The sequence below is a fragment of the Platalea leucorodia genome (genome assembly GCF_965183815.1).
Source record: "Platalea leucorodia genome assembly, chromosome: 8".
Classification (NCBI taxonomy): Eukaryota; Metazoa; Chordata; class Aves; order Pelecaniformes; family Threskiornithidae; genus Platalea; species Platalea leucorodia.
In genome coordinates, this window is record NC_138830.1 from 13,540,649 (window position 1) to 13,555,404 (window position 14,756).

General features: G+C 44.9%; 1 protein-coding gene across 7 annotated transcripts in view; it reads left to right on the forward strand.

The window, feature by feature from the left end:
- Positions 1 to 14,756, forward strand: part of TP63 (tumor protein p63) — a gene marked incomplete at both ends in the record, with an annotated part of 105,653 nt that overhangs the window by 34,436 nt on the left and 56,461 nt on the right. For 4 of the 7 annotated variants that reach the window (XM_082319572.1, XM_082319573.1, XM_082319574.1 and 1 more), the window contains one exon: positions 2,121 to 2,162. The exons of the other annotated variants lie outside the window; for them this stretch is intronic. In XM_082319572.1, the coding sequence (XP_082175698.1) occupies positions 2,121 to 2,162 (42 nt within the window). Of the gene's footprint in view, positions 1 to 2,120; positions 2,163 to 14,756 lie in introns of those variants that run through there. 7 annotated transcript variants of the gene reach the window in all.

Genomic DNA, 14,756 nt, shown 5'->3' on the forward strand with positions numbered 1-14,756 from the left:
TCCCTGCAGCCCATTCCTGGAAGCACCTCCTTGCATTGTGCTCAGTGAGGAGGAATCGGGAAGGTGCACTGGAAATGCTTGCAACTTTTCGCTCTGTGCCCAGCTGTACTCGCAGGGTTAGAGCTAAATGAGACACCTACACTGCTTCTCATGGCAAGGAGCCATTGCAGGGTAGGGAGGGCACTGCGATCCTCCTCTCTGTGTTTGCTCTGGTGTCGGTTCCTGCATGAAGACATTTTTTGTGCCATTTTATTAGTGGCAGTTTTGTGAACGCTCTACTTGTCTACAGCGTGGAGAGAGGCTGGTGTGAGCTTGCAGTGTCCTTGTCTGGAAGTCAGTGGTGGCTCCTTCTGCTGCCATGTGCTGCAGAAGGCAGCCGTTAGCACCTTGAGCAGCACAGCCTGCTGACTTTCATCTCCCTGTGAACCTGGAGTCCCCTCCCCGTGCGCTCAGAGAAGTTGGGGTTAGATGATGCCCAAAGGCGAGGGAGTCGGGCGGCGGGGAGCAGCAGCAGCAGCTCCTGGGCAGAGGCTCGGCCGCACGGAGGTGCTGGGGCCGCGGGTGGGTTTCAGCCCTGAGGGGTCCCCTCTGCCCCTTGCCAAGCGCCGGCGGGTCGGTCGCTCCCCACCCGCGGCGGACGGTTCAGCGCTCGCAGTTCGTGCGGGCACCCAGCAACTGGGCACCGCTCTGCTTCACCGCAGGTCCTCAAATACAAGTCCGAAGCGCTGTCATTAGGCTGGGAGGGCAGGCGGCCGCGCTCTGATCTGGATGTTTGGTTTCCTCTCTCCCCCCCTCCCCAGCCCTTGGAAAAGGTGTTGTGTTTCCCCTCGCTGGACGGCGCTTACCCCGCTCCTCGGGAGCGGGCGGGAGGAGCCGCCTTTTGTCCCGGCCGCGCAGCGCGGCGGGGCGGTGGCGGCCCCCGGCAGCGGGGCCCGTCCCAGCGGCTGGGGTGGGCCGGCGCCGGTGCCCTGCGCTCGGGACAGCGGGGCGGGACGGGGGACTTTGCTTGTCCAGAGCAAAATCACAGCGCGACCTTTCTGACCCGCCTGTCTGCTCGCTCCGTTCTCCCGCAGATCGAGTCTGAGCGGGATAAGGAGTCCGTGCTTTCCCTATCTGTCTTTTCAAGACCTTTTAGTTTGCTGTGGGCACAGTGTCCAGGTGGTTTTTACTGAGCAGTACCCCACAACTTCTCCATATATTAATTCAAAATCATGAGTCCCTTTGGACGAGTTGTTTGTTTTTATTGTTTTTTAACATTTTCTGTTTTTAAGTGAGATTATTTTAAGTCTTATTACCGTGGCGTGAGTTAGAAGCAATTGCAAAGGAGGGGGGAAAAATGTAGCTGCAGTGATGTCCTGCAAACACAGGGCCTGTTGTCTGTGAGCGTGGATGAGAGCACACAGATGACAGAGCACGTAGCTGGATTACAGCGCATGAAACACTGATTGCTTCTCGCAAAGTTCCTTGTGGGTTTTGTCCAAAACCTGCGTGCTGCAGCAGCCAGAGGCTTGGCTGTGTTACTGCACCACCGGTCTTGAGCGTTGCATCTTGATCTGTTCCTGAGCGTCTTGGGCTTTGGTAGCAGCAAAGCCTGTACCGGAAAAAACCCTCCAGAGTCTTCTCAGAAAATAAATAAATAAGAGAAGTTTCTTGGAGCAGCTCCTTTGGAGCAACGGCATGGCTGTCTTTTGAGTTCCCAAACTTGTAGAAAAGTGACAGGGGAAAGTTATAGTTTCCTTTCTTTTTTCTCTCTCTCTTTTTTTTTTTTTTTTTTTTGTCGTCGTTTCCCCCCCTTCCCTTCCCTTTGCTTTTTAGAGATTGGTGATAAGGAATTCTAACTACTTAATGAGCTGGGAGAGGCCTCTCTCCATTGGAGTGGAGGACTCCAGGTGGCACTTTGACAGATTGGACAGGTAAGGCAGGAGAGCCCCACCTCCTCCTCCTTGCCTATAGTTAGGTATATAAGGGAAACTTCAATTATGCAGAGAGGCACACTCCGAGTCCTGTTATCTTCCAAGTAGCATCACATATTTTTAGGGTCTTCTAGGGGGTGGGAGGTGTTTGTCAAAATCCTGGAGCCAGAAGAAAGAACAGCAGCATTGATCAATTTGACTGCTAACATGTTGTACCTGGAAAACAATGCCCAGTCCCAGTATAGCGAGGTAAGGATTCTAGGTTTGAGCTATCATATCTCTAATATATTTTTATTTTTAGTGAACGCGTGTGATTTCTTCACCCCTGTAGTCCTGAAGTTAGGTGTGGAATATACGTTTGGTTTTTTGAAACTTTTGCACTTTACAATGGGAAGCAGAGTCTGCTGGACTAGATACTGGAATGAGAGTGAAGTTTGAATCTTTACATTTGGGACAGCAAATTTGTTTTGGGAACCTTGATCAGCCAAACATAGTTTTCTTTCATTGGAGAAGCAAGTCAAAGCAGTCGCTTACCGTGGGCAATGCATACAGATTGCGTTCCTGTAGCAGTCTGAACAGTATCTGTGTTGACTGCATTATAACTCATTTACTAGTCTCTTATTGCAAAAATCACTGCTCATTGTTAAAACTGGGTGGTATCTAGGAATAACCAGAAAATTCATTATAAACCCCTTCTTAGGTTACCTTTTTAAGTAAAATAATATGCAAACAAAGGTTCTCCGCTGTAATTGTTGCATTAGCGTCCACACCGATAACTCTTTTACTCAGTGCTGTTAATACCTCGCCTCATGACTTGCAGCAGCAGCAAGATATTTTATATGGGGTGTATGTCTAAACATATGAGGATGAATGCGCGTACAATGGATGCATTTTGCTTTCTACAGCCCTTTGCACCACATGGGCGCGAGTGAAATGCAAACTTCAGATGCAGCTTTGACCTTTTTTTTCTTTTATTTAATTGCTTTAAACCAACTGGGTCAACGCTTTGTAGGGTGGAAGTGAAGAGAATTGCCACATGCTGTGAAAATCTTCGAGGAAGTTACCTGGGGTAGAGGGAGATCTAACAACAATATTGGTTTACATTCCAGCAGAGACAGCAGCTGTGTTGACACTCGTCAGAATGGCAATGCAGCAAAAGCTCCTCTCTGTGTGTGTGAGTGTGCGCGCATGTGTGTATTCCTGGTGAAAATGCTTCAAGCGGAGGGCACAGGGTATGAGACCTGAAGCAGAGAGAAGCTCAGCCACTTGCAGAAGAAAACAAAATAGGAATTGCAAGGCCAAGAGCACAGCTAGGAGATGCGGTAGCTGGCAAGGAAAAGTCTGTTAAAAGTACATTTGCAGCTTGCACGCCTGGGATGGCAGGTTTGGGACTCGGGGAGAGCGAGGGGTAAACTGAAACCGGTGTGCTTTCCCTGTCCCCCCTTCTGCAGGGAGTGAAAACACCTAGCGTGTGCTCGGTTCCTAGCTGCTGCCACCGTGCAGAAGACCCAAATTGGTGACTCTTTTTTTCCTAGGTTAATTATAAACTCTCAAATGTGGAGAGAGCACTTCTTGGAGTGTTTGCTTGGCATTATTTGTCTGCTGCTATCTGATCAACTTTCGCTGAATAGCAGCGGCGGGGCTGTGGAGTCCCTATGGTTGACTTGCTGGGCTCATCTGTCAGAAGCGATGTGCTCAGGAGTGTTCTCGCTCTGTTTAAATGCCGCTCATCACTGTTGCTGTCAGGGGAAGGTTTTTTTAAAAGGCTTAAGCTCCGATTTTTTGTTTTGTTTTGTTTTTCTTTCCCCTACCCTGCACCCCCCTTTCTGCTTCTTGGATTTGAACATGGTGCACTGACTTTGTTCATCCAGCGAAGCGTTGTATGCTGGGGAAAGAAAATCCGATTAGCGTTGACTTGGCTTTATTTCTGAGAAAGAGCAGACTTTCTAAAAACTTGTCTTGAGAGATGGAGACTTGTTAATGCTCAATTAAAATATATTGGTGGTGATGAACCTCACCCATCCTAAGCTTGAAAACAAGATCTGGGCTTTGGCATGGTTTCCCTAAAAAAAGAAGAAAGGGGAAAAAAAAAAAAAAGCTCTCGGTGTGGAAATAGAAGTGTCAATTTGTTGGAACTGGTGCTTGCTGGAGTTCAGATTTTAGAGCTGTTGCTGGATTGGGCAGAAGGCGGCCATATCAACTCATTAAAAGCTTGGTATAGACTATAGTTTGGGTTTAAAAAGAGATGAAAGTGGGGGAAGTAAATTTTTTTCCCTCCTCCCTCCATTGAAATAAAATTTTAAAATGGAGAGTGGGGAGTTCTGTCCCACCTAAAGCCCATTTCTTGGGGTGCTTTGCCCAGGCACCCCAGGATGTTCGCTGCCTGCTTGCAGATGCCGAGCTCTGCCCTCCGCACCCGCCAGTGGTGCGGTGCGCTCCTCCCTGCAGCCTGGGAACTGGCCCTTGCGCAAGCCCTGGCGCGGGCTGCGTGGTCAGGGCGGCGAGCTCGCACCATCGCCCACGGCGCCCATGCCCGCAAGCGTGGTGCCAAATGCCGTGGTGAGATGAGGAGTTCCTCCCAAACGGGCAAAATCTGGTTGAGAAAAGCTGAGAGAGGGGAGAAGGGTGTTGAAGTGAATCACAGCCCTGAAAAGCTGGGGGTGGAACCTGCCCCAACCACTTTTCCAGCTTAATCTAACCCAGCATTTGATCTGGGTTGACTATAAGAACGATTAAGCTCTTTGTTGGCAGAGCACTGGACTTGATGACCCCGGAGATCTGTTTCTGTGTGTTTATGAGTAGGAGATGGGAAAAAGAGGGAGATGTTGGGGCGGTTATAATGGGGTGATGAGGTGCTGATGAACAGGAGCCCTTTGGATCTCAATGTCTCTTCCTACCTCATCTCCACATCTGGAATTTTAGGTGTTGTGCACAAATGTTTGCCGGGGGAGCATGCACAAAATGGGGTGTACAGAGGGTATCTGCAAGTTTGTCCAGTCTTGTCCAAGTTTTCTGGGTGCTAGAAGGGGAGGATGAGAGCGTTACAGATTCCCTTTGGGGACTCTGGATTCTTCTGCAATTTGGCTGAGATGATGATGCAGAATTTGGAGTGTTTGCTAAAATCAAATTAAAGCATTGCCAAAAGAATAAACACATCTTGTTCAAGCACTGATAAGAAATATGTGCCATGACTCTTGATTATATCCTTCAGCCTTCCCAAAGATCTTCCTGTTCTTTGTGGGAGAGAGACAAATTAAAGAATCTCCTTCCGTTAAGATTTTTATCATAGTTTTGGGAGGGGAGTGGGGGAAACTAGTTTTATACTAAAACATCTTGTGCTCTGCTTTATGGCTTTTTGGCAGCATTCCTTCACACTGGAAATTAAGAAAAACTGTATACAGATTGCTGCAAATATCTCTGAGGATTAGGATAGCCTGTTCAGAAGGTGCATTTTTAGTTTTGTTGTTTTTTTTTTTCCTCTAAGCTTTTTAAATAATAATTCAGATGCATGCGTTAGAGCTGTAGTGCCTTGGATGTGAGTCCTTCCTCTTGCAGGAGCAGACATGTGGGTCTCTGGGGTGGCCTGGAAGGATGTCCTGAGGGAGCTGGACCTCCTCAGTGAGAGGAACATTTCTTGCACCTATCTGGGACATTGGTTCAGCAAAAATTAGTTTAAGGTTAAGGAATCTGGTAATTGAGCTGTAGCTCATTTTTGAGCATCGGCTTCATTGGTGTGCAGTAAAAGCGTACCTAGGATTTATTATCCTTGCTGTCAGCCTGGATTTGGCTGCAAATCACCAAAGAGGACAAAGCCATGGCCCCTCTGGTGCTGCTTTCCTTGGCTGCTTTTGCCATATGGCAGGGGTCACCCCAACTGCATTTGGCAAAGGCTCTTGCCCTCCTGCCACTCCTTTTCTGTGACCCTTGGCCAAGCCCAGGGAGAAGGAAGCGGTATCTGAGGGACACTGCCTGGTCACTCCCCAGGAGAGCAGCCCACCTGCTCCCTTCCTCCAGTCTGGAGGTACCAGGGAGAAAGGCTCATCTGTGCAGTACCCTCTGCACCCCACATCTCAACCTACCCCAAGATGAAAGCACCTGGATAGATGCTATATGAAGCCTAATGAGTTTCTCAAGAAAGGTTTTGGCTAAGCCTGACCCTCTCTCCTCGTCTTTCCTCCTCCTATTTGTGACGATGTCTTGGGGTTCTGCTGGCTCTGAGTAGGCAGATAACTCTCGATCCCCAGGAGGAAACCTCTCCCTGAGCTGTGCAGGGTTCAGGTACAAGAGCCATGCCTTTCAGCGGCCTCTGTTTATTGAAATGGTATCAACACCCCACATGTTTGGACACAGTCTCTCATGAGGAGCAAGAAATAGGGAAATGCATTGGGGGTTGTGTTCCTTGACGGTGTCCAGCTGCAATTCCAGCTACGTTTTGTGTGTATCCATCCTTTGGTTTTGCTGTAATTGCGTATAAAGACTAAAGTTTTTGTCATGTGGCTTCATCTGTGCAGGCTTGTGAGGCACGTGTCTTATCCTTGGGCTGCAAAGGTCTTCTGCAAGGATGTAGAGGCCCTGTATAACCAGGTACCTTTTCCTCTGAGAGGTTTTAAAACTGCAATTCAGTTTCAAAGATTTACCCTGAGGTAGAAAAGCTAAGGTAGACGTTTATATGCCTGTATCTTTTGTTTGGAGAGACTAAGTGGCTGATACTGCTCTGTTTGGGTCTGCCAATGAAGACATTGAAGTTGTTTAGAGAGATGGATAGTGGGAAGCTGAGACCTGCCTCTTGCCATATGCTCCCATCTCCCTCCCAGCTGAAACAAGAGGACCACTCTGGGGGAGAAACACAGGGAAGGACAAGAGTTGAATGTGTTTCCAGCAAGGCTCCAACCACTTGTATTGGAGCAGGTTTGTCATGCTATAGATGGTCTTTTCTGTTTTGTATTAGGGTACCGAAAAGCTTTGGTGATATCAGTCTTGATAGTAGAGGTAACGTGACCCCACATTGAGCAGTGAATCAGAGGTGTTACCTGGAGAAATCCTTTCCTTCCTTTAGATGGAAGGACCGGACCTCACCAGCCTAAGGCTGTGCGTGTAACCCAGAAATAAGTGATTGTAACCTGCATGTGGGTGGAAAGAATGAACGAGTGTGTCCTTTAATAGACAAAAATGAAACCTGATGACGTTCTGTCCGTCTGCACAGCTTTAACTTCTCAGTGTGTGGTGTGCAATACTTCTGCAGAAATCAGGATAGTTTGGCTGTGTGTAAAGTGTCATTGCTGCTCAGTAACACATATTTTGTGGTTTGCACAGTAATGCAATTACACTGAACATCAGATTGGAAATTGCATCTCTGTTTTACAGTTTTCTGTGCTCAAAATGAGGGTTAATAGTAGCCTGAAATTAGGGACAGGGTATCCTTCTCAGTTGCTGGCAAATTGTTAGCTTGCTTCATTTGGCAAGAAACTAGTACTAGGTATTTTCTAGAATGAAAAGGTTTTCACTGTGAGAGATAGATAGAAAAAGGCTGCCATTGCAGTGCAGTGATGACATTTTACATCTTGAACCAGTGGTTGTAACTGATGACCCGTTTTTGTTTGCTGTAAGTTGGCCTCAGTTGAGACAGGACAAAATTATCCATATACTTTCTCTTCAGGATTACTCTTTAGGGAATACAAGAACAGCTGTTTTGACTGGTTATTTTTACCAGTCTGATGGCTTCAATCTTCCACAACGTCACCAACACCTGAATTCTCTGATTTCTTCTGACACAAGCCCAGCTATGTTATTGCCTAGCTCCCTCAGGAGCTGTTTTTCTTACTTTTCACTTTGCCTTTTTTACTAATGAAGTAACAGTTTTAAGTCAAGTAAAATTGCTTTTCTTTTCTCCCTGTCCCTGAGTGTAAAGAAACAACAGAAGGAAGCTTTGTCTGCCTTGTGTGTGTTTCAGCCCATCTGGTGGTGACCTTTTGGGTTGTGTCTGCCAAGTTATGCCTAGTGGAAGGGTTTATTTTCAATCACAGCTCTTTTCTGCGAGTTCTGTCTCACAGAAAAGAGCTGTGACTGGAAATAAAGCTTTGCTAGCTTTATTAGCTTGGCTAGTTCCATGAGGAAGACATGGTATCTGTAACAGAAAAGCTGTGGATGCGGGATGTGAGAGGGTGTAAACCACGCGCTTTGCACTTGCTATCCTCTGGAAGACATTGGGTATAACTAGTGAAGAAACTACTTATTTCATTATCGTGAAGTGCTGAATAAAAGCGGGTGTTGCCTGGCTCAAGGCAAATTTTAAATTCTATTTACAAAATGTTCCCACTGAAAAAAAAAAATCTGGAAATGCTTCAGAAAGGAGCTCTTGCACCGATGGATTTCTGCTAGACACTGTTAAGCCCTGGGTTTTTTTTGTTTTTTTGTTTTTTTTTCTGGCACTGCCTCCAACGCCTCTTGAGAATGTGCAGAGTAGGCAATAAAATGAATGCAACTCTTTTAAAATGAGGTTGCATAAATCATCAGAAAGGAGAGGAGCTTCTCGTATACCAACAGCAACACTCCATCCTCTCCAGCAGAGAAGTGAGCTCAAGCTCTTTATTTGTGCCACTTTGCCTGGGTTAGTGTCAAGTCACTTTTGGTATCAAGTGGAATTAAAGAGGAAAATAATTTCTCTCCAAGGATGTTGAGGTTCAACTTTTTTTTCCACTCGCACGTGTTTTCTAGATTCTCTGCTGTCTTAATGCCATGATCGCCTTGCGATCGCCTTGTCCCTTCACGACTAACCGAGGTCATGATCTTAGAGTGATACGTGGGCTCAGCCATGGTTAGGCATGTGGGTGGGTCTTTCCAAGTCAATAAACTTGCTGTTCTTCAAAAATTTTCTGTTTTGTTTTGGTTCCTTCAGTTATAGCATTAAATGATTTTTGAGAAATCTTCCAGTCTTTAGTCTCCTGAACGGAGCTTCCCATCAGAGCTTTGCTGTGCTGGGAGAAGATGCTGTAGCTGTCGGAAGGATTAGAGAGCTGCTTTCCAGTTGGAGCCAACCATGGTATAAAGCCTTAGTAGAGCAGCCCAGGACAGACAGAATTTTCAGGTTGTGATTTGGCCGTGAGCTACTGAGAAGGAAGTGCAGTGAAATGTAGAGGTGAACCTATTTCTTATAAACAGCTCTCTTCTAAGGAAGAGCCTATAAGAGGCTTTCCAGGTTTAGCTGAGCTGCTTGCAATTACCTTGTGCAAGGAGCAAATAGAGCAGGATGAGATTTAAGACAATTGGGGTTTTATTTCTGTACAGCTTCTAATATAAGGAGCAAAATCAGTAAGAAATGACTGTTCAGGAAGTCTCAGATAAGACATGTGAAAGCTTTAGTTCCTTGGTATTGGCAAAGTAGACTTGAATCCTCTTTGGGAACTTGAATTTAAACTTGAGTATTTTGTTTGAAATTACTGACCATTGTTATGACCTCCACGCACAAGCAAGCAACAAAAACATGGGATGTGTGTATTTTGGGTTTGGTGTTTGGTTTTTTGTCTTTTTTTTTTTTTTTTTTTTTTTTTTTTTTTTAGTAATTTGTACTAGGTTTGAGTTATTTGAGAGTTGATCCAAGAGCACTCAATGGTATCTTATATTTTTGCCAATTCCCTGCCGCTGCTGTTTCACCTGGAGTCTTAATGGTACAACTAAAGGACCAGTGTTTTAACCAGGATGTGTGTATTAGTATCTAGAATAGATGGCTCGAGGTGTGATGTATTTCTGGGCTTGTGCTCGGTCGTCCGCTCTGTTTGGAAGTGGACCCAAGTGGCAAGGCTGAGCATGCTTGAAAATTAATGCATTGATTGGAGCCCAGCAGCCTCTTGGGATTGATTCCAGAGTTTGGATCCGGATTAAACTTCCCCCCAAGGACTTTGGGAAGTGGTATACAAGGGGACCTGGTGAAATTTGAGATGAGTCCAACTTCCTCAAGATGGCAAGAAGATGAATGTTTTTACCAAGGGCAAGAGAGTGGGAGGAAACGCCCAGTTTAGGGAGGGAAGGGGAAATATTTTATGGTGGGGTAGTGTCTGGGAATGAAAGGGATGGATTGTGTCTCGGCAGATATGAATCTTTCAGTTTTAATCCACATCTAGGAAGGAAATACAAAGAACCTTGCTGACTTCTGGGAACGGGGAGAGGGGAGGAGGTGCAGCGCTGGGCTTCTCGGCTGTGCTGCTGAGGCAGAAATCCCTGTGCTGCAGAGCCGCAGTCCAGCTGCGTAAGGGATCTGATGCACAGGGCTGGTGCGTGATGCCTCAGGAGCGGAGGTGAACAGAACAATAGGAATAGGTGGATGTGCTCTCTCAGCCTGTAGCTTTATAGGACTTAAGCACGCTGCCAACAAAAGTGTCAAGTCAGCAAGAGGATCTCTGCTGCATGGGAAATGACTTGAAGTATTTCATCATTTTGCTTGAGTGTTTTTTTAGGTAACATTGTGATGTCTTGGTTGTGCATCACAAAATACCTTTTGAGGGGGTGATTGCTCAAAGGAAAGAATAAAATTCTGACTTGTCTGTAAAATTTGGGTTCTACAAAGTTTTAAGTTGTATGTCCAAAATCCTCAATAGCCTCTGCAAGCCTTTACTGTGATTTCTCACTGCTGCAGTTTGTTTGCTCTGCCTTTTATCCATAGCATAAGAATTGACTCCCTGAGGAGCAGTGGTGGTGATTGATTAGAGATAAGTAGATGAGCGAATTTCCCTCCACTCTCTTTCAGCAGCAGATAAGCGTGCAAGAAGTTCTTAAAAAGGAAACTAGAACATACACTGGCTAGGTGTGATCTAATATTTTGCAAACAGGAAATTACTACTTGAATATTAAGGTGGGAAAACTGTTGAGACCAGCCTTTGTCAGTCCACTGTGCTGCATGTCTGAAAGGAACCGTGAGTGTTCAAGTTGGAGGGGTAGAGAGTTAAATGTGGTATTGGATGGAAATTAGTAGGTATGCTGTTACTCTAAAATCTGGAAGAAACCCTTTCTGTCTTTGGCTACTGAAATCACATGCAGTCAGGGTAACTATGGAGGCAAATGACTAGAAACGCCTTGCAGTTAGCTTAGCTAACTTGCTTATTGTAAGAAGCAACCACTAAAATTATGGAAGCTCTGTTTGAGCAGAAAATGTTCCTGTCTTTCTGCTAATGTGAGTGATACCATACCAAACAACGAATCCATTGATCATCAGTTTGGATAGTGAAAAGTCTGTCCAGTTGAGTGCCTCAAATGTAGATCTGCAAAGCTGTGCCTTGCATTAAATGACCATGGCAAGTACTGAAAAGTGGATTTGATTGTGTTAGACATTGGAGGGCCCATACTAGGGAGCCTCATGGAAATGCTGGGTGTGCAGAATATGCGATAATGTGATTTAAATGGTTGGGGAAAATATACTTGATGGCTGTAAGGGTGATGGATTGAAGTCGCTGTGGAAGAAGCACTGCCTTTGCCTGTACATTGTGTCCATATACACACACACCCTTCTCAAAGCCCAGCTCTTGGGTTTGGTGTACGCACAGCCTGGCATCTTTGTAAAACAGTATACAAAACTGTTGCTCATCTCAAGAGTAGGTTGCAGCAGTGATGTGAAGCTGTCCTTCTGCCGTGTACCTCAGAGAGAGGGTGGTTAGGGTTGTCCCTGGCTTTATGCATGCTGCTGTACTGAACCCCAACATATCCTTGGGTGCAGGCAGTGCCAGCTTGGTGCAGGTCAGGAGCTGCTTTAATATACACAAAATAAAGTGTTGTGAGGCAAATCCCTGCCTCCTTTTGTTCTCTGTAGTTGGGTCATAATTGGGATTTGGCAGCCAGTCCTCTTGACTCCCCACTCAATCTTGAAAGCTTCTCAGTTGATGGTGCTGCTTGGGTCTGCTGTCTGGTGTCTCAGGCTTTTGAGAACATCACCCAGGAGTTTTCTCGCCTGATCTGGACAGACGAAATGGCCAAATACAATAGAAAATCCAGTAGATCTTCCTTTTAATCTTTAGGGACGCTTGTGCTGCAGTGTAACCCTCTTCCTTTGCTTGCTCTAACTTGTTTTAATTTGCCCTTTGCCCTCCTATAACTCTTCTTATGAATTCTTATATTCCGTAGTTGCACGACACTTCAAAGAGTGGTTGTGGGGGGTTTATGTGTGTGGCTTTTTTTTCTTCTTTTTTTTTTTTTTTTTGTGTGTGTGTGTTTAACTGCTTGACTTACTTAACTTGCAGATGATCTGAATTTCTCATTCTAACTAAAATGTTACCTAACTGGAGTATTTTACCTTGGTATCTGAAAGCTGGTGTATTCTGGTTTTACTGCGCAAAATGATGAATTTGGGAGCTAACTTCAACTCCTGGTGCTATTCTGACCCTGATTATTCATTGTCCTTGTGCCCTATGGCCATACTTTGGTGGTTACAGTGTCTGCAGCCTTTCACTGGGGATGACAGAGAGATATCCTGTCCAGCCTAATGCTGCCCTCTCGACACAATAAAATGCTGCATGTCTGAAATGACTGATAACCATCGATGGTTACCGTCCAGTAAAGAGTTCAAGAAACAAGGCAGCTTTAATCAGCTACTGGAGCTTTCCTTTCCAGTCCCCACTTCTCCTCCCCACCTCCCCCTTTGTATTTTAATTGGTTCCTCTTATATTTAAAGGTGTTTGGGTTTGTTTTGTTTGTTTTTTAAATCCAACTTTTCAACATTGCTCTACAAACTCAGCACATAGGATTTCTGGACACACTGCCAAGCTACGATCCTACAGCTCTTCTTAGCCGCTGAAATCAGGCAAAAATGCCTTGCTGAATTCTTTCAGTCTTTTCCTGTTTTTCCTGATGTAGGTCTTTGTCTTCAGTTATGTTTACATCTCTTGGGAGCGTGAAGGGGTGCCTTTCCAAATCGTCTGTACTTTATAGCTCTTCAGATCTTTGTTGACATTGTGTTGTCCCGCTGGTAACAGGAGAACATAGGAAGCTCTTGGACTCTGTTTTAGTTTTAGGAAGCTGAGTGTTTGCGTTATTAATCAATTTGCTTTAAGATCATGGAGTTCTGATGTCTCATGATTTCTGGCATCTCATAGAGATGATATTGTGTGATTTTCTTCCCCCCCCCCGCTTTGTTTAGATGTTTTCCAATTACACGTCAAATAAATAGCTGTGCGCAAGCTCGGAGTAAAGAAATGACTGTCTGTGTGCAGGGGGGTGGATCTTGGTCTTTTTCCTGTTTTAAACTGTCTGAATTTTCAAAATAACTAAGCATAGCCTAATGAAATGACACTCTAATGAAAGCCTGCATAAAATGGTCTGGCTTTCAGAAATGAAGTTGTTTTCTACACAAGGAGAACTTTTTTTCAAGAGCCCAATTCAGAATCTTTTTTTTTTTTTTTTTTTTTTAATTAAAAGCATAAAATACAGCTCTAGGGAAGTCAGTGATATTGTCTTTTCTACGCGTTGGAAAATACTTCAGAAATGCTTATAGAATGTAGGATGTCCAGACTTAATATTTGTGTGAAGTGGGATGCACTGTCATTCTGATAATCCTCGAATTAGACAAGCTCTTTTACGTGAACCTGTGGCAGGTGGTAAGAGTCAGGAATTACAGGCATTCCTGCTTTGGGCTGTGCTTGTTTTAAAAGGCACCCTGCTTCTGGCTGAAAAATACTTCTTGCTGAGTTAAAGTAAATGAATTAACCAAGGGGCAAAACTCAAAGTTTAGCTAAAAAGGAAAACAATTACAGCTGGGGGGAACAACACTACTCTAAAGCTTACAGCCTCTATGGGTGGACAGAAACTTGCCCTCATGTTGCTTTTCACAAATTTGTCTTATTCTCCAAGCCTACAAATACCTGCATACGTGGACTTTTACTTGGACAAGAAGTTCTGCTGAGTTCAACAGAACTGTGTCTGAGTGGAAACACGTGGGCTGCAGCCTTACTGGGCATGGCTCTTAAAATTGTGCTGCTTGTGTTAACCTAAAGGGTGTAGAGGTGGCATGACCTGCAGACTGGAATACCTAATCCCAGTGAAAATCACCCAGACTTTCCTCCCTCCCCCAGTATACAAACTATAGCATTTTTCAAGTGTGGTGGTGTGTGTTTGCAAATTACTGACATGCACTGATTTCTCCTGTGTAGCACAGGTAGTGTGTTGTTTACTAAGGTGGCCATGGTCGAAGGGCTGATTAGCAACTGCTGAAGGGAAGGGATGCTGTGTTAAGTAGGTAGAGCAGGCAATTTTTTAAGCTTGCATATCTGAACTTTAAACATGGTGGCATGATTTCAGTTGGTCACTTGAGTTTGGTTTTTTTGAGGTTTTTCTGGTTTGTTTCAGGTTTTTGTCTTTTCTTTTTTTTCTTGGCTTTTTTTTTTTTCTCCTTTCCAGCTGGGTAAAATGAAGGACTCTGTTTTCTTTAGGTTGTGCTTTTTGTGTTTAGATGGTGTTGGAAGCTGTCCAGGTGACCTGCTGGGGTTATCTTAATATTTCACATGAAATACCTGTGCAGGACTACATGTATATAGTCCAAGATTGTAGTACATATAAACACACTTTTTTCCCTTTGAAAGGAGAATATTTGTTTTTTCTTTATTATTCTTGAATTTAGTTTCTTAAAATTGCTGTGGTCATGCTTATTGCATAGCCCAATAGATCCCAAATAGATCCCCTGCTAAATAATACAGGAGACAGTATGCAGAAATATTTGTGCTCCCTGCTTACAGGTGGGATTGAGCTGAGATGTTAAATGCTCGCTTATGATACAGCAGGTCTAATAGCCAGGACAGGAGTTACTGACTCCAGGGCCTCTTCTAGTCCACCGCACTCCATCACGCTGGGAACCTGTAATGCTACTGG